Raw genomic sequence first — 23,216 nt, 5'->3', positions numbered from 1 at the left:
AGCGGGGAACATACGGGGACGAAAATTTGCCGCTGAGCAGGTACACGGGGATGAGTTGGCGGCGAAAAGTGGTCTGCCCTGGCAGCCATAGTTGGGCCAACTGAGTCGACCATAGGTTGGTTGACGTTATCAATTCGCTAGTTGGCCCGATTTTTGGCTGCCATAGGTGGGCCGACAATCTTTACCATAATGGTCCCAACTATGGTTGCCAAATGTCGTCCCCAACAGTCGGCAAAACTAGGGCAGCCACAGTTGGCCCAACTGTGGCTTTTGACCGTTCTCTCCAACGGTTGGCCCAACTAGGGCAGCCACAGTTGGCCCGACTTGGGTACCCATAGTTGGGCCAACCAAGTCGACCCTAGGTCAGTTGACGTTATCAATTCGCTAGTTGGTCCGTCCTCTGGCTGCCCAAGGTGGGCCGACTGAGCACATGGTTGGCCCAACTTGGGGCCGACCGCCAACTCGCACCTGGGGGTACACGATTTCAAAAAAAACCGATATTAATAGGGTTCCGAACCGAGTACGGAACCCTAAAAAGTAAATAAACGGGTCTAAAGTTAAAAAAATAATTGTTATATAAAAAAAATCGTTATTTTCTATAAAAAAATTAATATATTTTTTATATTTGATAGCTAGTTACTGTAGTGAATTCAGTGACACCTGCTTGACGGACTTGTATTAATTTTTCATGACGGTATCCTAGGCCGCACCTTGGTAAATTCTAAACAGCCTACTGTACGAACTTGTACAAAATTTTCAAGTAAGCATTCTAGACAATAACTAGCTATATTCTAGAAAGGCTACATATCTCAGGAAATAAAGGGAAAACTGTATAAAAACTGCACATGAACTTTGAGGGGCCATTGCAGTTATTTCAGAATGAATTTTCACGATAAACACTGTCTAGCTAAAGGCTAACACTAGGACGGCCGCACGATAAACTACACGGGATTTTTGTATATTTGCAGAGATAGATTTTTAACATCAATAACTTCGTAATGCTTCACAATAAAAGGTTCAATAATAAGTCAATTGATTCATTTTTAAATAATCTCCAAGTTGATCATAATGCTTTTAAAGATACATAAATATTTTTTAATAAATAAGGCAAAAAAGGCAGGTTTTTCAAAATTTTTCAATTTCATAATGTCAATAACTCTGGTTAAAATAGCTGTAGGATTTTCGCTAATAGGTCAAAAGATGCGTCTTGAAAAACTCTACAAAACTAGAGATAAATATTTATTGGTCTCAATAAATTTTTTTAAATTTATGGGCAAAAAATGATTTTTCAAAAATTTTAGAATGCAAAAAAATAATAGTTAATCTTTATTAATATTGCTCAAAGTACTGTCATTATTTGTCCACCAGTGAGACCTACAATTTAAAAAAAATGTATCCCTTTAGCTCCCGAGGTGCGAGTTGGCGGTCGGCCCCAAGTTGGGCCAACCATGTGCTCAGTCGGCCCACCTTGGGCAGTCAGAGGACGAGCCAACCATTTTGTTTAAAGTATATCCCAACTCTGATTGCTAAATCACAAGTCATGTCAACCGACGATCCCACAGTCGGCCCAACTAGGGCGACCAAGGTTGGCCCAACTAAGGCTGCCGACCGTCGTGCCCGATGGTTGGCCCAACTATGGGAGCCACAGTTGGCCTGACTATGGGGGACTATGCCAACTGTATTTTTAGAAATTTTAAATAAGAATTAAAATTTTAATTATCATAAATTAATATAATAATAGTTAATATAATAGTATTAACAAAATAATTCTTAAAAAAAATTACCTATTTCAAATTATTTAATAAATATTCTATTTTATAATAAAATAATAATGAACAATTTCTTTTATATCGAATCACTTTGGCGTTGGAAAAAAATTATTATAAAAATAAAACTTATTTAGATAAGAAAATTAGTCAATTTGAAATAAATTTTGCGTTTAAATTATCATGTATCTATATTTTAATTATTTAAACAACCATTATATGCCACAGTCGGCCCAACTGTGTCTGCCAAAGTCATGTTGACCATAGTTCACCATAGTCGACCGAACTGTGGGTGCCCAAGTTATGGCGGCCATTGTTCTCCATAGTCGGCCCAACTAGGGCGGCCAAGGTTGGTCCACTCTCTAAATCTGAACCAGTCACATTTCACTGATTAGCAGTAGAAATCTGCTAATTGCCATAGCGAGAATTGAGCAATTGATAATTAGTAGAAATTTACTGATTCAATTAGTAAAATATCAATTACTGATTGAATCAGTAATATAAACATATGGCAGCGGCCGCAAAATCTACTGATTTAACAGTTAATTTTAAAGGTTATGTTATATACAAATTACTGATTTACATAAGTTATTTTCTATTGCTTATATATTCACTAATTATATTAGTAAATTTCAAAAAATAACTGAAACTTCAGTTAAAATGAAAATTACTGATTGAATTAGTAAAATTTCTACTGATTCAGATTTAGAGAGCAACTGTGGCTGCCAAGGTTGTCCCAACTGTGGCTGCCCAAGTCATGCCGACCATTATCCCCCACAGTCGGCCCAACTAGGGCTGCCGACGTTGGCAGCCATAGTCGGGCCACCTTTGGGTGACAATATTTACTATGGGTCTTATAGTACTCGAGATATTTAAGAAAATGTAGTGTATATATACATACACATACACACACACAACGACATTTTTTAAAAATGTGATTTTTGGATTCCTGAGTTCGAAAAACATAAACATCAAAAAATCAAGTTAGAAAAATTTCTGTATTATAATGCTTCCTCCATTAGGAAGCAATATTCCATCATAGATTAAAATTAATAAAATTATAAATTTCATGAAGTTTTTATCTTTAAAAAAATCTATTGTGTTTATTTTTGTTAATATAATTTAGAAATGAGTGAGAATTTTGAGATTAAAAAATAAAATGAAAAGAGTAGGATTTGTTGTAGTGTATGGTAGGAATGTATAATAACTAAAGTCGGGAACTTGGAATTGTATCGATCTGCTGTTGGGTGAGAAAGAAGGGTGTTACTCATCCTCTTTCTACCACCTTCAACTAAATGAATGACTGACGCCGGGGTTGCTCCTTGTATCAGCTTGTTCATACGTGTTGATTCTAAATTCTTTTGAAAAATGTCCACTTTAACAAGTTCTCAAAAAATTTTATATCATTATATAAATAGCTATGTTAAAATTACACTTGCTTTAAAAAAAATCAATGATATGTAAATTTTAACAGCTTTGGTCAGGGAGGAATTGAATTTTTTAGATGATGTAGACTCTAAAAAAGATGTATTTTAATGTATATAAAGGCATTAGTTTTGAAATAAATAAATAAAGGCGGGTAATATTAATTATGTATTAATAAATTATAAAAATGTCAATAATAGGAACAATATTTTATAAATGTTTATTTTTAAATTTAATTTTATCAATTTGATGTAAAAGATATTTTATTATTTTTGTATTTCTACTGATTTGAATGAAAGAAATTAAGGTTTATCTAAAAAGAACTAAGGGTGGGGCAATGGTGGTTCATTTTTAACAAAAACATGCAGAAAGTTGTCATTAAAATCTTTGTTATTCTAATTTGTGATGAAGCTATTCCGCCCTATGTTATCTGCAAGCTGGTCGTTGTGGATAAGAGGAAACACTCACTGTCATGCGGGCGGTAGTTGCTTGCTTCAGAAATTGAATTCTCAAGTTTCTTTTAAAAGTCTCGTCATCTTATCAATAAATTGACAAATAGAGATGTTCCTTTTTCTAAATCAATGTAGGGGAAGGTGGGGGAATTGGAGCCCCTTAACCCTTTCAGGGGCAGTGGGACGTATACGTCCCACCTTTTTTGTTGTTGTATTTTTGGTATTTCCGGCATATTTATCTAATAATAATCATATATTTCTTATTTTTAGATTCTAAGGATATAATATAACGAATCTATAATATTGTTTATGAATAATTTATTATTGTTAACTTAATATTATTCCATCAATCTGAAAAATATGCATTTTTTTAATAATTAATTCAGCTATTTGTAAACGCGAAGTGCTACAACTTTGAAAATCTTTACTCGGGGGTTTTTGGGGTCCCTGATTACGAATCTGAGGTCAGTTTTTCAAAATTCAAAATGGCGGATCCATTATGGCGGACGACTTTTTAAAAATATAATGCAATTTGTATGAAACTCGTTACCCCGAGTAACAAGTTTCAAGCGAATATATTGAATTTTAAAAAAAATGTCCGCCATATTGGATTCGCCATTTTGAATTTTTAAAATTTGCAAAATCTGACCTCGGATTTGTATTCAGCGACCCAAAAAACGTATAAATACGTAATGAAACAAAAATTTGTATGCTTAGAATAATGTGCCCCTGAAAGGGTTAAGGACAATGATTAAAAAAACCAACTTATTGTTATAATAAAATATTGTTTTGGTCATTTTTTACTCCTTTTGTTATTTATCTTTAATTATAATTAATTAGAAATTAACAACAAAAAAGTAAGTTTACAAAAAAAATAGTTTACAACTTTTTCCAAGATTTCACGAACGTTCATCACTCTCTTCATGACAACCAATGTCTGCGCACGCGCACAAAAAAAAGTTTGTGGAATCTTGAAAAAAGTTAATGAAAGATTTTCAAACTTTGGGCCCGTCCAAAAGTGAACAACTAGTTTACGAAAGTTTCACGAACTATTTTTTTCCGTGTGGGAGCTCTCACTTGAAATTCCAATAAAATGATACAATTTTTATTTTCTTTAGATATTTTTCTTATTTTGTCAATAGTTCTCGACAAATGAACATTTTACAAATTATTTAAGACATAAAAAAGACCTACACTTCTTTAGTATTAGAATATCCAATAATAACATATTTTAGACAATAAAACACAAATATTGATTCTTAGCAATTAAATATGCAACAATATCAAATTTTATAAATGAATCTTGTTTAATTTTCAAAAAAATAAGAAAAGCCATATCGAGGTAACGAAACTCTGATGGCTGGCACAATTTTCCCATTACCCCAAAGAATTTTTACAGGTCACAAATTGAAAGAAAGAAGAAAAACATATGAGGCAAAATTCCTGAAATGTCCGAACAAAAAATTAAAAGTTCTCGAATTTAATCCATACTTTTCTAAAATGTTTTCACTGTTGGTGAAGGTTAAAAAATCAATTATTATTAAATTTGATAAAAGAGTTTTTGAATTACAACGTTTTTAAATTTTGACTTTTGAAAAAAAAATTTTTCAATGTACATATTTATAAGTAGAATGCATAAAAGTTAACATATGGTATATAATAATTTGTAAAGATTTTTTGACGGGCTACAGATGGTGATAAAATTTTTTATTTTTAAATAAAATTTCACCTTGAAATTCAAGGTCAAATTGTTAATTTACGTATATCTCAGAATCGGATTTAAATATTTTTTTTTAACTTTCTCAATGGAAAGCTTGACAAATTTCCTACAAAATTGTTTCATTTGTTATAAACATTAATTAATTAATTAACTAATATCTCAAAAACTTTAAAAGATCCCACTCTGAAAATTACATATTTTGTAGGAAATTTGTCAAGCTTTCCATTGAGAAAGTTAAAAAAAAATATTTAAATCTGATTCTGAGATATACGTAAATTAACATTTTGACCTTGAATTTCAAAGTGAAATTTTATTTAAAAATAAAAAATTTTATCACCATCATGTAGCCCGTCAAAAAATCTTTACAAATTATTATATATATGTTAACTTTTATGCATTCTACTTATAAATATGTACATTGAAATTTTTTTTTTTCAAAAGTCAAAAATTAAAAACGTTGTAATTCAAAAACTCTTTTATCAAATTTAATAATAATTGATTTTTTGACCTTCACCAACAGTGAAAACTTTTTAGAAAAGTATGGATTAAATTCGAGAACTTTTAATTTTTTGTTCGGACATTTCAGGAATTTTGCCTCATATACAAATTTAATTATTACCTCTATTTTTATTCATGTATCTAAATCTACACATATTTATCTCTAATAAAATTACAAAACATAATTAAATAATAAATTTTTAACCATTTTCTTTAATCTCCGGAAATATTTTCCATTTAAGATGAAAAACTCTAAAACTTGATTTTTCTTGTAGTTTTTACAAATCTGTCAGAAATGTGACCGTTTGTCTTCGTATAACATACAGGAAGATTGTTCAAGTTTTCCGAGTTATTTCCACGAAATTCAAAGTCTCTGTGTACTTGAAATTAAAAAACTCCCATTACCCCACCTTCCCCTACTTTTTTTCTTATAATTTAAAGTATATGATTTTAGATTTTTAAAATACTATAAATAATAACACAGACACAAAAAAAATTCTGGTTTGAGGTGCAGTCCAGGTTTATTGTAGGTCAGGATTTTGACATAACCTCAAAATCATTCTCAATAAGAGCATGCCAGCCATGATAGTTATACTTTGATACCAATTCAGGTATCAAAAAATGATCCCATATTCGGGATCATTTCTTGAAAATGATCCAAATATTTGGATCAATTTGATACCTTATATCGAATCAAAACGTTGCATGAGTTGATCTTAATTCTTGTATCAATTTGATACACAAGAAAACTGTGTTGATACCGGGCTACGAACGCTGCGCATGACCGTAGTGACTTCGTCACACACACACAGGTGCATAGTAGTAGTGGTACGGATTACTATTTTTCGAGTAAAAAGTTTGATCTGCAATAGTAAAAGTTGTTTCTTGTAGAAACAATTCTTATATTTCGCAGTATTACTTATTAGAATTTATACGAGTAAAATTTAAAAAGTGTCGAATGTAAAAAGTAATACAAAATTTAATAAAATTTAAAAATCCTAAAGCAATTTCTATTATAACTGTAACAATTTTTAAAAGTGACTACTGTAATAATTACTATTAGTAATTTTTACTTCATGCGAAGTTCATTTTACAATTAATAGTAATTTTTACTAGAAAAGTATAATTATTACTATTCCATAGGAATTTTTACTAGAAAAGTATAATTATTACTATTCCATAAGAATTTTTACAAGAATCTCAGCACCATTTTTCTCCGTGTAGGATTCAGACGTTCAGATGTTTTTGAGGTCGCTGAAACTGAATCCGCTGTCCACTTTACTCCATCACGTCAGAATTTTACATTACCTCAAGAAATCTTCACAGAAAGACAAAAAATGAAATATAATTAAATCCTACGCTTTTGTGTTTGCTGAAATCGAATTCGTTGTCCATTTTACCCCATCACGTCATGATGGGGTAAAAAACTTCAAAAAAACATTTACAGGAACATAAAAATGAAAAATAATTCAACTCTTAGGTTCAGGCCATGTTTATTATGTTTTAAGATGAAGATTATTTGAATTTTAAATTATAGATTCCCAGGTGCGAATTTTCCGTCGGCCCATGGTTGGGCCAACTTTGCAAAAGTTGGGACAACTTCACCTGCCAAAGGGTGGGCCAACTAGCGAAATGATAACGGTTTGGCACCCATTGGCATCGATGGTCGGCCCAACAACTCGTCCCAAGGTTGGTCCAACTCTAAAAGTGTATGTTGTACCAACTATAATTCTCATTGGTTGGCCCGACAATTTGTCCCACAGTCGGACCAACTTAAATTTTTATGGCGTGCCAACTATAATTTTCAATGGTTGGCTTACTTTGTAATTAGCGGGTGGGCCGACTCAATTTGCCAGAGGTTGGACCAACTAGCGAAATGATAACGGTTTACCACCCATTGGCACCGATGGTAGGCCCGACAACTGATCCCAAAGTTGGTCCGACAACTTGTCCCAGAGTCGAACCAACTTTAAATGAGTATGTACCAAAAATATAAATAATTAAAAACATGAATTAATTACACAATTAGCACACTGGTAAGTTCTGAAGAATTTTACATATGTCCTTACTTATTAATATTAAACGCAATCTCCTAATACATTTTTGAAAATATCTAACGCTCGCTGGGATCGAACCCCTAACCGAACGCATCGCAGTCTTATACGCTAACCATTACGCTACGCTTACATGGGATTATTTTTCAGAAATGTATTTTGAAAGCTGACTGAAGAAAATAATAGCTTAGGCAGCATTAGAAGAATAAAGAAACAATAATGATGCGGCACGACATACATATTTTAATAAAAAATATATTTAACAAAATTGATAAACGTTATTAAAAAATGAAATATTTTAAAACTAATGTAATGAGGATTATTCTGAATTTATTAATTAAAAGCTTATCAAATTCTGCATTTAACATGCCTATTATATGAAGTACTTTGAATTAACGAATTGTTAACAAATAATTAATAAAAACAATTTGGCCAACCATAGCGTTTAAGTCTTTTAAACTACGTTTGCCGAAGTTTTGACGACGGTCGGGCCAACCTTCACCCAGAGTTTGGCCAACCGAAGCATTTAAGTCTTTTAAACCATGTTTCCCGAAGTTTTGCCGACGGTTGGCCCAACTCTGGTTTAAGTTGGGCCAACGGTTGGCTTTACTCAGCATGCCATAGTTGGCATGCAAAGTTGGCCCGACCTTGGTTACTTGTAAATACCCAGGTTGGACCAACTTTGGTTACCAAACTTCGCTTGCCAAAGTTAGGCCAACCTAGGCCCAACCATCCAACTCTGGCAGCCAGCCTAAATTCGCACCTGGGTTAAAGAGGTTGTGGAGTCAAAAGAGTCAAGGTTTTAGTGACCCCTAAAACTTACAGTTAACATAGTCTGAATCCCAGGATAGAATTATTTTTTATTTTCTGTGTTCTCATCAAGACTTTTTAAAGTTATGTCGAAATTTTAACGTGATGAGGTAAAATGGACAACGGATTCGGTTTCAGCGACCTCAAAAACATATAGTAATGAAATAAAGATTCTTTATTTAAAATGACACGGAGAAAAATAGATGGTACGGGGTACTATCTAGATAGTACCAGGTACCATATTTGATCTTACATATACGGACAGCAATCTAGATTCTATTAGTTACTATCCAGATTGTACGGAGTAACATCTTGATTGTAGTGGGTAACATAACCATACTTTTTGTAACATCTTTGATAGTACCGAGTAGCATAATGATAGTACCGGATAACATCTACTTTTTACCATCTTATAAGATCACAAGTTCTTACCATCTATTTCTCTCCGTGTATCAATAAATTTTATACTACTGGCAAATATAGACATTTTTTCAATTTACCGTAATTAGGAAATTAAATAAATAAAACTGTGATTTAATGTATAATTACCTAATGGAAACGAACTCAATTATTTTAAAATGATCTCATTTATTCAATAATGAGATTTAGGTCATTTAGTAATAAACTCATTTATAGTCTGAAAATTTGCAGCAATATTATTTCAATTATTTACCTGGGGTAAAATTCCTGTAGCGAACTAAGTGAAAAAAAATCTGATCGGATCGGGCTGTAACTTGCACATAGTTTAGCCCTAGGGGTGAATAATTTAACAACGAAGTATTGTTTTGTTTTTTCAAAAATTGTCGGAGAGAGAGGGGGTTGAATTTTTTTGAAAAATTTAAACAGTGAAGTTTTGAAGACTTGTAACTTTTAAACAGCAAGAAGAAGAAAAATTTGTTCCATATGTTTTCGAAAGGTATTTTCCTGCTCTTTCGAATGGTGTAAAACTTTTTTTAAAAAATTCAAATTTTGGCCCTTTTTTGAAAATTAAACATTTTTTCGAATTTTTTTTTTTTATTTATTTTTTTTGAAAGCTAAAAATGTGTATTTTCACCACAAAAAATATTGAGATGTCTTTTTAGTTATTTTCGAGATATTAATTTATTAATTAATTAATGTTAATGAAAAATGAAATATTTCAAAAATAAATAAAGTTATTGCAATCCTGAGGGTACCAATTGAAAGCTGACATTATTCCCCATCCAAAGAGCCCTATATGGACTATTTTGGATTAGAGAATTTTTTATAAACAATTGCCATGTTAGCCAATTGTTTATTAACAATCCACTAACCCAAAGTACTTTATATAGGACTCGTTGGATGCCGAATTTTGTCAACTTTCATTTAGTAACGTCAGAATTACGATATCTTTATTCGTTTATAAGATATATAAATTTTTATTAACATTAATTAAATAATTAACTAATATCTCGAAAATAACGAAAAAGGACATCTCAATATTTTTTGAGCTAAAAATGCACATTTTTAGCTTGAAAAAAAAATAAAAATAAATTTAAAAAAAAAGACAGAACTTAAATAAAAGACAAAAAAATTTTTGATTTTCAGAAAAAAGGGTGAAATTTTGAATTTTTTGATTTTTTTTTCACCAATCGAAAGAGCACAAAAAAACCTTTAGAAAACTTAGATGTCAAAATTTTTTTTATTTACTTATATAATACCTATTTACAATTTTTAGTTAATTAATTAACTATTAAGGTTAATAAAGAATGATATATTTTATAAACAAATAAAGTTATCATAATTCTGACGTTACTAAGTGAAAGTTGACAAAATTCCGCATCCAACGAGCCCTATATAACATGGCAATTGTTTATAAAAAATCCTTTAATCCAAAATAGTCTTTATAGGGCTCGTTGGATGCGGAATTACGTCAGCTTTCAATTGTCATCTTCAGGATTGCAATAACTTTATTTATTTGTGAAATATTTCATTTTTTATTAACATTAATTAATTCATTAATATCTCGAAAATAACAAAAAAGGACATCTTAATATTTTTTGTGGTGAAAAAACACATTTTTAGCTTTCAAAAAAAAAATAAATAAAAAAATAAAAAGGACCGAACTTAAATCCTTTCGAAAACATATGGGACAAATTTTTCTTCTTCTTTCTGTTTAAAAGTTACAAGTCTTCAAAAATTCACTGTTTAAATTTTTCAAAAAAATTCAACCCCCTCCCTCTCCGACAATTTTTGAAAAAACCGAACAATACTTCGTGGTTAAATTATTCACCCCTAAAATTTTATATTATTTCTATTGATTTATCAGATTAACATCTAGGGACCATCACTGAATCGAAAAAAGAGTATAGCAAACCATTTTGTTTGTTTTATTTCAACTAAAGTAAAGCGAAAGTCTTCGGTAAATTACGTTCTGTGTCGAACACAGAACGAAAATCTAAATTGAGTTCAGTTTTATATTGAACACAAAACGAAAAAAAACTGAGTTTAGTTTTACATTTTAAGTCCGAAAATTATGTTATTAAGGTAGTTTTCCAGCGGTGATGTCTATCAAAAAAGTAATCATGTTAATCAGATTGATTTTAAAGAATTGTTTATATTTTAATTTAGTTTAGGAAATTATCAAGTAAACAGAATTGGTAACTATTATTGTAAATATCTATGATAAGAAAAGCTTGAAAGACTTACAGGTCACAAACTCTTCTGATGACAAAACTTTACAGATTATTATTAGTCACTATTGTGTGATTTAGTTATATCTGTATAATAATTAAAATGTGTTAGTGTTCCTTAAAATCAATCCAATTTACAGGATTAATTCTTCGAAAAGACAAAATTTGACAACTCAGTGACGCAAAACAATTGTCGTCTTACTTTCGATATGAAATTAAATTCACCTTGGATTTTCGTTTCTTACCCGAACCGAAACAAAACAAAATTTCCGTGACGGTCCCTCTTAAATATACCACCAAAAGCGTTTTACTTTAAATATAGAAATCTAATTTCTGGATAAAAAATCGAATTAAATACATTAATTATGAGGAACTAAATGTTTAATCAAAATTACAATTTATTTTTACTGTATCGAACAAATGTAGGTTAATTCAACTTTTGATTGAATACATTTTTTCTAAATCTAAATAAATTAAAATTTTCTCGATATATTGCAAAAAGAAGACATAAGACACATTGGTAGTCACTTCACTGAAAAAAGGATATTCTAGATTTAAGTAGGCATTCTTAAATCTAGAATATCATTTTTTCAGTGTTCTAAGATGTTTCCAAAAAGTTATTAAAACCATCTTAAAATGCATTAATTTTTAAGATGAAAATTGTTTAAAAAATATGTTTTAAATGTTTCAAAAGTAACTTCGATGTATTTTAAGGTACTTCTTTTTGTATAGATTTTCTAAACCTGAATTAATAAAATCTCGCTGATCTAGAAATTATATTATACATTTGGATATAACTCAAATAAAAGACGAAACTGACAGGTAACACTACCCAGATGTTTCAGAATAATTTCGCTGAAACTATTCATACTACTAGTACATTGAATATTTTATATCTACTTTTTAAATTAATCCGTTTTCTATTTTAAGGGTAATTAAATTCATTTGAAATTTATTATTCAGGGGTTTTGGGGTCACTAATTACGAATATGATGTCAGACTTTAAAAATTCAAAATGGTGGATCCAAAATTTTTTTTAATTTCATCGGATTCGCTTGAAACTTACTGGGAGGTGTTTGGGATCACCGACTTCAAATTTAATATCAGATTAAAAATTTTTAAACTGGAGGATCCAATATGGAGATAAAAAATTTTAAATTTGATCAAATTCGCTCGGAACTTGTTTAAATTTAGAATCTGATATCAAATTTGGAATCAGCGATCCCAAAAACCCACGATTAACAAGTTTCGAGCTATCCGATGAAATTAAAAATTTTTTTTAGTTGACAGATTAGATACGTAATTTTAAATTCCGTACTTAGGAACTCCAAAAACACCCGAGTAACAGATTTCAATTAATTCTAAAATTTTCCTCTTCCAATGTTGATTTGACAGTTGAAAACTGACTTCATATTCGTAGTAAGTAATCTCAGAGAATCGCCATAAGTGACGCCCTACGGTGAAAGGGGCTTCATCAGCAAAAAAAATTTTAGGTTATGTTTGTGCACGGAAAAAAAAATTATTTGATTAAAATACTCAATTACTTGACTATTATCAAATGAATATTTATTTGTATCGAATAATTATTATTTGAGTCAATGGTATTTTGCTCAAATACAGAAATTATTGGTTCAAATACAATTTATTTAATTCAAATAAAAATTATTTGGTTCAAGTAAATATTTATTTGATAATAGTCAAGTAATCGAGTATTTGAATCAAATAAATTTTTTTTCAGTGTGTTTTTAGAGTGATACTACAAAAAGATGATTAACTCCTAATACAAACCACTGATGTTTAAGTTTTCATCAGATTCAAAATATACAATAAAAACTGATTTTGATTTTACATAATTAAAAATAAATGTACTGCTCCATGAGCGTTACATATGCCAAGTGTCATAAAATTCAAGGAAGTTTTTTTCTGAAATGTATGAATTCATTCCTTGAAACGCAAAAATATATCAAATACAAAAGAAATGTCTTTAAAATATTTTTTAATGTACTATTAGAATCAACACTTTCGGCGAAATCGGCGTATGTCATTTTTGGGTATTATTACATGTGAGAGAAAACTAAATATGAAATTTCTCAAAATGAGATTTTTTTCGCTCGTTTGCAAAATTTTTAACAATGTATAAAATCTCACTGTACAATCAAATGAAAACTTGTGAATATTATGTCAACAGTATTTTATAAGTTGGTAATATCATTTCAAATTTTCAAAATAACGATAATCAATTATTATACAAATTTTGTAGATACTTACTAATGAGAATCTAATAATTTTTTATTTAACATTCATCTTTCTCAGAAAATTAATTATTTTGGAAAATACAGTTTTTACTGTGTTATCAAAAGAGATGTAAAATGAAGCGAAGGAAAAAAAAATAAAGAAATTTCTGTTTCTTAGACTTTTTGTAAAAAATTGAAAATGACTTTACCAACTTATGTAGTCAATGATAGAGCAGAGCTTTATGAAAAAAATTACAGTGGCAAGCGTAGAGCAGCAGAGGTCTGAATCCCCTGCCATCACACAGAATCTCAAACTCGAGATTCCAGAGTCTACTAAGGAAATGCATAATAAAGATGAGAGCGCACCTAAAATGATGAGCAAAGGTGGTGGGAAGGGAGTCTGGTTAAAAGCCCCTTTATCGGAGGCCCAAGAGCCTCACGGTGAGTTTAATAATAATCAATCAAAAGGTTATCATTGCTGACGAATTCAAATTTATGGATTTTACAAAAAAAAATTTCATTTTCAATTCTTTGTTATTTAAAAAGAAATTCGTGTTATTCTACTTTTTAATCATTTATGGATTCGTCAGTTAGTGGATATATGTCTTTCCTTTTGGCTGTGATATTTTATTACGTAGTTGAAACTAAGATTATAAAACAAAATTTCAAATTACAAGCGGTATTTTACATGTTTAATTCGGTAGCGTTTTCACCTAACCTTTCCGTTTAGGGATGCAGTTTTTTTACTTACACTTATACTTTCACTATAATAAGTGAATTTCTTTTATTCTTTTTAACAATCCAGTATGGCATTTTCACTAGCAGTGAATGTGTAAGTAAAACGTGTTATTATTTGAACTCACTCCTCATTGTCAATGCGCAGAGCTACGCTTTATGACATAGCATTTTCATTAAAATCTTAACCCTTATAGTCAGAAAACATTTGATCTTCGAATGATTAAACGAATAGGAAATAGTGTTTATTATTTCTGGTCTTCAGTTCTTTATTTTTGAATTCATTCAATCTGATATATATGTACATTACATACATACAATTACTTAACAGTCATTTCTGCCTTGATTATAACCAATTTCGTTATTAAATCGTTAAATATTACAACTGTACTGGAATCCCTGTCCATTGCAAAATTCGAGTCTTATATGCAATGGATGGAAGTTGTCCTTTACGCCATTTTGACGTTGAGAAGTGTCAACACTTAAGGACCGTATATATTATTCATATGTGGTGGTAAAAAGAAATTAAATTAAATAAAAATTAATTTGCCAAAATTTTCATTTCACATAATTTCATTATGGTGCTTTAAGGGCTGCAGGATTTTGTGTAAATAAATAAAAAATAAATAAATTACTTAGAAATTACCTTCAGCCGAATTATTATTGAATAGAAATTCTATTTAACTGAATTTCTATATTACAGAATAGTCATTTAAAAGAATTTTAATTTTACAGAAAGCATATTTGAAAGAATTCTTTTCTAGTCGAATTTACATTTGACAGAATTATTAAAATGCCGAATTTTTATTTTACAGAACTTTCATTTGTTAGAAAAATTCTGGCGCAAAATTTAAAATTCACTAATTAGAAGTTATCAACGAAATTATTATTAGTTAATTTTTAAATTTGCGCCAGAATTTTTCGAACAAATGAAAGTTTTGTAAAATAAAAATTCGGCATTTTAATAATTCTGTCAAATATAAATTCGAATAAATTAGAATTCGGCTAGAAAATAATTCTTTCTAATGTTCTTCCTGCACTCTCTAAATCTGAATAAGTGAAATTTCACTTAAAATGTGTCAAAAGTCTTCCACGTAGAAGAATAAGTGTATATGCACTTAAAAATAAGTGAAACTTCACTTATTTTTGAGTGAAAACCACTTATTTAAAAGTGCATATACACTTATTTTTCTACGTGGAAGACTTTTGACACATTTTAAGTGAAATTTCACTTATTCAGATTTAGAGAGCACGTAGAGAAAAATCAAAGGTTTGTAGTATGGGGGCGCTCTATGTTAATTTTGTATGGACGTTTCTGCTTAAGAGACGTGGCCTTATACTACAGTTGCATAAAACTATACCGAAAAAGCATAACTTCGTGCAATCGTAGTATGCTGATGTCCCATGCGTTTAAAGGTAGAACTTTCATGCTACAAACGCTTATTTTTTCTCTCCGTGTGTATAATAAAAATTCTTTTAAATAACTATTATATTCTATCCAATAAAAATTTTAACAAATAATAATTCTGTAAAATGAACATTCATTTCAGTAACAATTCTTTAACATAGAAACTCGATTAAATACAATAAATTTCTATTAAATAATAATTCGTAAAAATAAAAATTCGGCAAAAAGTAAATTGTAAGTAATGAAATTCTGTTGAATGAATATTGGAAAAAATTAATTTTAGAGCTTATTCATGTGCCCCCTTATTATTATTATTATTATTATTATTATTATTATTTTGGAGCATACTCAGATGCGATATTTAATTTTAAGTATAACATAACGTTATTCAAAAATATTGCCCTTTTGTTTATTTCAAAATTTTTGTGTTTATTAAAAGTTTAGGTGTCATCGAAGCAGAAGATACCAAAAATCAATTTTCCTTTGAGATAATCTCATAAAAAACGGGCTGCAGTGTCAAAAAATTGCATTTTCAGCATTATTTAAATTACTGTAAAAAGGAAGATAAGTCTAACCTAGCTAGACTAGTAATTAGATATTTTAAAAACCTCAAGTAACAAATTTCAAAATTTCGATCTTTCATATTATATCCACCATTTTGTATTTAAAAAATAATGTAATATTTCCTAATGAAAAAAATTATTTTTTGGTATTTTCTTGTTCACTGACACCTCAACTTTCAACAAACACAAAAATTTTGAAATAAACACAACATCAATATTTTTTTATAACCCAGAGACAGCAAGTGAAAAAACATGATTTTTGGCACCCTTTTCAAATAATAATATTTACAAGTTCTGCTATGATTTTGAAGTACCAAACTTAATTTTGGCTTTATTTCTGTCTAAAAATTGAACATTTGGGCTAACAAATTTGTCTTCGCGACAATGTAGAATTAGTTCGGTCGAAAAATAAATTTAATATGAATTTAAAATACAGTGAGTCTCCGCTTTCTAATGCAATGTCAAAAATTTCCCACCACCTTAAACTCGCTTACTGAGCAGTGCGTGAGATACACCTTTATGACTAGGCAGCCAACATCTAAGAAATACAAAGACAGAATTCATTTCAAATCAGGCAGACTAAATATCGTTGGAGCTGAAAATTAATTTTTTTTCCAAAATGTTGTTTTTTAAAGCTGTTTAGACAACACGTATTTTTTTGATTTACATACTGAAAAAATTTGTTTACGAAGTTACAACGAATTTAATTTTCCAAGTCGGAATCGTCGTTTATATGTGGCGAATGTAAAAAAACCATGTTTTCTTAAATAAGTGAAATGGTGAGCACTGCACAATTTTGAACGTAGAACAAAAATTTTTTATAAAGTAGACATTTTAAATAATTAGTTCTACCTATAAAATGTTCAAAAAATTAAAAATGAGGTACTTTCTTGTTACTCAGCACACAGATCACCTGTGAGTTCAAGACCCAGTAGAAACGAAAAAAAAAAATTATTGAAAGAAATGATTAAAAACTCTTTCGGGGCCAAAAATAAGAAATGAAATATTTCAATTAGTCAAAAATTTATAACACCTAAAAATTTTTTTTCTTAAGGGCGTTTATACCCGCAAATGCTGATATACATAAAAAAATATTTATTTGACAATTTAAAAATTAAAATATTATTAATAATATCCGTTAGAAGAAGATACTAAGTTTAAAAAAAAATTTACAACCTACAAAAGTTATTTATTTATATATTTTGTATATGATCAAAATATTCTTCTTTTCGCTTTTTAACAATTTTTTAAAAATTTTCCAATTTAAATGGATCATAACTTATTTTTTTCAGAAAAAACATCTTTAACACTGAGATATTTAAACTAATGTATCACTTTTTAAATATTGTTATTTTTTTAAAAAAGTTAAAATCATTTTTTAAATAAGTAACAATATTTAAAAAGCGGTACGTTAGTTTAAATATCCCAGTGATGAAGATATTAAAAATTATTTTCTGACGAAAGAAAATTATGATCCATTTAAATTAGATCATTTTTAAAAAAAATTTAAAAAGCGATATGAAGAATATTTTGATCATATTCAAAATATATAAATAAATAATTTTTGTAAGTTTTAAATTTTTTCGGAAACTTAGTATCTATTCTTCCAGCTGATATTATTAATAATAATTTTTTAATTATCAAATAAATATTTTTTCTAGATATCTGCATTTGTGGGTATAAACGTCCTTAATTTTAAGATCCCCACAATCCCCACTTGAAAAATTAAATTCTTTGTAATTTCGCAAAAAAAAAATTTTCAGGCAAAAAAATGCGTGTTGTCTAAAAAGCTTTGAAAAACAACACTTAGGAGCAGATATTAATTTTCAGCCTGCCTGATTTGAAATGAATTCGGTCCAAACTTTTATCTAGGCTTAAATTGGGTTAATGGAAAAGGTTGTTCTTATTATTATTATTATTGTTATTATTAGTAATATAAATTTTAAATTAACTCATAATATCATTTTAATAAATATATATATATATATAAATATATAAACTTGCAATCTTTTTTACTAATATATAGTATATTTTTATTTTGTCAACTGTTTTTTTATAAATAGTATTTAGCACTGATAATAATATTTTTTGTGCGCTTTGAATTAAAATTGCGATACGTTAGAATAAATTTTAAAATCGATGTCGATAATAAGCGAAATCTTTTAAGTATGCGGAAACTCACTGTAGCTTGAAATTTGTAAACGAACATTACTGGCAGTGGTTGTCCGAAATTTATCCGACTTTGAAGACCAAATTTTGAAAAACAAACAGATTTTTTATTCCTCAGTGTGGATTTCGAATATCAATTATTGAAGTGTGTAGAATCAAACGACTTTCTACTTTTATTTACTATTTATTTATCTACTATTTATAAAAACAGTTTTATTTATAAAATGCTTTACATTTTTAAAATCATACAGACTTTAAATATCAATTTCTGCATTTAAATATAAGTTGGATATTTTTTGTATTTAAAGAATGTATTTTTTGATTTAATGAATCAAAAAAAAAAAAAAAAAAAAAAAAGATAGAAAACGTAACTCCTGCTAAAGATTCCCGAATTTAATAAAGGTATTTATTACAAATTTTGTAATATCAAAAAAGTATTTCCACGTGTGCCAGAATGTTCTTTAGATAAGTATTAAACAAGTTATATTGTATTAAGTTATTATTTACAAACTTTTTACATGGAAAACATGATGTAATTATTGTTTAATTTAACTTAATTTAATATATCTGTAGCCCAATTTTATGTTTTGGAAATACATGCGATTTTTTAAAATTCTTTACAGAATCGATAATAATTATGTGCCTCGGACAGTTATAAGGAATATATCATTAAAAAAAATCAATTTTTACTTTTTTTGTTGATTCTGATAAAAAAAATAAATAAATACGATGATTACGAATCCGATGTCAATTTTACAAAATTAAAAATGGCAGATCCAATATGGAGGACGATTTTTTAAAAGTTGATGGGATTCGCTTGGAACTTGTCCAAGGCACATATCAACGCAGGGAAAAAAATTTTTAAAATATAAATAAAAAAAAGTAGAGTTGAGCATGATTTGTCCAATTTAAAATTTTACTTTTTATAGGTGCGCAAAAAAGATAAAAATCTGTTTTCTTTTATTCTCATTATATAGAATGGTATATAATTTTCTGAAAAACTTTTCTCAAACTTTTTCTAAATCAATGAAATATATTAAAATTTCAGGTATATTAAAACAAAAATTGTACTGTCAATTAAAAAAAATATTATATTTATTTTTTTAAATGATGAATATAGTTGTGATAAATTATGAAAATATCAATTTTTAATCTTTGTGCACCTGTGAAATCTAAAAATTTGTATACGTATAACCAACGCTATTTTTTTGATTCATTATTGTTTTCCTTTGTAAAAGTTTATCTTAGAAAAATTAGAATTATTAAACATTTATTTTGAAAAATATTACCGCACTAGTTAAAAATAAAAGCGATTAGCAAAATGAATCAGGAAAATATTTTTGAGTACTTACATATTATTGTATAATTTTTGTGCAAGTTGAAACAAATATTCAGAATTTACTGGTGCTCAGAAATAAATAAAATTACATCTATTTTTAAGAAAAAAACTTAATTATATAATTTTTGAAACATAATATACTATTAACTTGTGAATTAAATTAACTAAGTTTGAAAAATTATGTATTTTTCATTTGGATTTAGTATTGAGACTATAGTCATTTTTGACATTAGAAAAATGTCGCTTACATGTATTTTATGTAATATATTTATTGAAAAAATATATTCATTCATTTCCATTATAATATAAATATTATGAAAATTAAATTTATAAGACATGAATGTTTCAAGTCAATTCTAATATTTTACTTTTTTTGTCTATTTGTTCTTTTTGTTACATATGTACTGTTTCGGCATGATCTTGAATTATATATTTTTATAAATATGAAAAACTTTTGTACAACTATGTTTGTTTTAATTTGTTTTTTTTAATATAGGGATGGAAGAAGGTGTGGTTGGTGCAGGAGGTGTTGCAGAACTGAGTTCGAAACAGAGACATCAAATGAAGCACAGAGAACTTTTCTTATCTCGTCAAGTAGAGACGATGCCCGCCACGCACATTAGAGGCAAATGCTGCGTAACACTATTAAATGAAACTGAGTCTTTATTGAGTTATCTTAATAAGGACGATTCATTTTTTTATTGTTTAGTTTTTGATCCTGCTCAACGTACATTGCTCGCTGATAAAGGTAATTATTTTATTCGTGACTTTTTTTAATCTTCATTCCTGACCCTGACAAAAGTTTTAGATTGAGGTTCAATCAGTTTTGGTAAATATTATTTCGAGGGAAATCTAAAATTTCTATGTAACTCAACAAAAAATTCTTTTCGAATCATTCCAAAACTTAATTTTAATTATTTTGAATTCTGAAATTTCATTCATAATCAGGGGAAGCTAAATATTATTCCTTTTAAATTATGAAATTCCAAATAAATCCAAATCAATTGATTTTCAAGCCAACAGGATTGATTCGGAATAAAATTTCATTTCGAAATGAAACGAATTGACTTGAAAACAAATTTCGGAATAATATTTATTGAAACTGATTTAAAGTTAATCCGTAACTTTCGTCATGTGAATTAGTAAATCAGAATTCTCTAAATATAGAAACACAGAAAAAACCTAGTCTCATTTTTGTTGCAACTCAAAATGAGTCAATGCTAAACGACAATAGAAAGTGGCAAATTTTCAATAATGTGCATTTTTAATTGTAAAAAATTGTTTTGTTATTTTTAAATATTCTTATACTGAGTTTTATTTATTAATTATTAATTGAATGACATTCTTTGAACAATTCTGAAGATAAACAAAGTAGTTCGGTAGAAAAATATTAATTATTTACGATTTTATAATAAATTCTCGAAAAATGGTTTTTTCCCATAAAGAATAATATTTAAAACGTGTTTCTATTGTTCGATTTGCTTCAAAAAGTTAGAAAATTTTTTTTTTAGATACCTTGATTAATTTTCCGGGTGAACTCACAAGATTAGGAAACATCGACCGAATAAAAATATTAATATTAGCAACATTAACATGAAACCGATTTTATTTTAAAATAAAGAGAGAGCGATTCCACATAAGAAACAAACATTTGTTAGTGACGATCCTGTATATATGTACTATCCCTCACTGAGAAAAATGTTTAGTCAGAGCAACCAAAATTTGGTTAGGCCAACAAAAAAATTTTGTTGGTATTTAAGCAACCAAACTATTTGGTTGAATGTTTTTTGTTGGCATAACAAAAATGTTTGGTTAGCTCAACCAAATTTTTTTTGTTAGGTCAACAAAAATGTTTGGTTGATCAAACAAACAGTTTTTTTGTAAAATTACAAATTATATTCTACCTTAGGGTCAGTTGGGGTAAATGGGGAGAAGAGTTTTGGAGCTTAATTTACACTTTTAAAATTAAGTTCAACGTTAATATTTTAACCTCAGATCACCTGCAAGAGGTTTTGAATATTGCCAAGCTTTTATCTTGGCAATTGGCAGCAAGATAAAAAAAGTTATCGCTCAATGCATAAAAACTTGAAAATCAAAGTCAAACAATTTCAGGATTTTGTTTCGCATTTCAAAGAAAACAGACTTAAAAATCATACCAAATTTTTTTCTTACTCCTTATGACTCCCATAAATTCAGTTTTCAAATTTTTGGGGTAAATGGGGACAGCTTGTCATTATTAACCAAATTAACAAAAATCAAAAATTCAAGTGAATTTCTGTTATGGGAGTCATAAGGAAGAAGAAAAAAATTTGGTATGATTTTTAAGTCTGTTTTTTCTTCAAATGTGAGACAAAATATTGAAATAAAAAAAAAATAAAAAAAATTCAATTGGTTCAACTATTATATATCTACTACACATTTTTTCATGTTTTTTCATCCATTAATACAGTAATATACTTCAGGAAACTTTATTCTTAAAACTTTCTTAGAAACTATGCTGTCCCCATATACCCCAAAATTTTATGAAATATTCTAAATTTTGGGGTAAATGGGAACAGTCAGTTTCATGCGTTTAAAGCTTATCTAAAGTTTTTTCTGCTGCATAAAATTAATCCTGGGAAAGTAAATAACAACTTAAAAAAAATATATACCTGCAAATATTATCTTTTAAAGGAAGAAACTTACGTAATTTGTGAAAATAGCGATTTTATCCTCATTTACCCTAACTGACCCTATTTCTTTTCTTTTTATCTTTTTCATTTATTTCATTACTTATTTATTATCAATTTAACATTGAATTTATATTCATTCAATTGAAATATTTGTGGACTTTAAAAAATCTCATCTCCGCCTGAGATCGAACCTCTGTTCAAAATCAAATTATTTGGTTGTCGCAACCAAATTTTGGATAGGACAACAAACGATCATTTGGTTTTTTAGACCAAACTATTTTGTTGTGTTAACCAAATTATTTTGTTTTCGTAACCAAATTTTGGTTCGAATTTAAAAATGTTCAACCAAATAATTTTGTTGGTCTAACCAAATGTTTGGTTGAGATAACTCTACGACTTTGTTTCAGGCAACCAAAATTTGGTTACAAGAACCAAAATTGCCTAACCAAACAATTTTGTTACAAACACTAAATTTTTTTTCTCAGTGCTGTATTTAAAAGAGTGTTATTACAACAAACCAGAAAAAAGCAAGTTCTTTTCTCAGAAAGAATAAGACTTGCAATCGTCTATTTTGTGAAAAATTACATTTTTAAAAATTAAAATTGAAAAATTCATTTTGTATTTAAAATATTATGTAATTTTGGGTCAAAAAATAGTGAAAAAGTATCAATCGATATGAAATTTTCTAAACAATCCAATTTTTATCAATTTCTGCATATG

The 23,216-nt window shown here is 28.5% G+C and overlaps 1 protein-coding gene across 2 annotated transcripts in view; it reads left to right on the top strand.

Annotated features, from left to right (window-relative positions):
* LOC127287480 (metastasis-associated protein MTA3) overlaps positions 1–23,216 on the top strand; it is a 79,823-nt gene that overhangs the window by 36,124 nt on the left and 20,483 nt on the right. The window contains exons 4-5 of one of the 2 annotated variants that reach the window (XM_051314431.1): positions 13,869–14,051; positions 20,321–20,572. In XM_051314431.1, coding sequence (XP_051170388.1) covers positions 13,869–14,051; positions 20,321–20,572 — 435 coding nt within the window. The remainder of the gene's footprint in view (positions 1–13,868; positions 14,052–20,320; positions 20,573–23,216) is intronic. The other variant, XM_051314432.1, reaches the window with a different exon arrangement.

This window comes from Leptopilina boulardi, unplaced genomic scaffold (assembly GCF_019393585.1).
Source record: "Leptopilina boulardi isolate dan_hultmark-lab unplaced genomic scaffold, ZJU_Lbou_2.1 LbouV2_371, whole genome shotgun sequence".
NCBI lineage: Eukaryota > Metazoa > Arthropoda > Insecta > Hymenoptera > Figitidae > Leptopilina > Leptopilina boulardi.
This window is presented reverse-complemented; position numbering and strand designations above follow the sequence as displayed.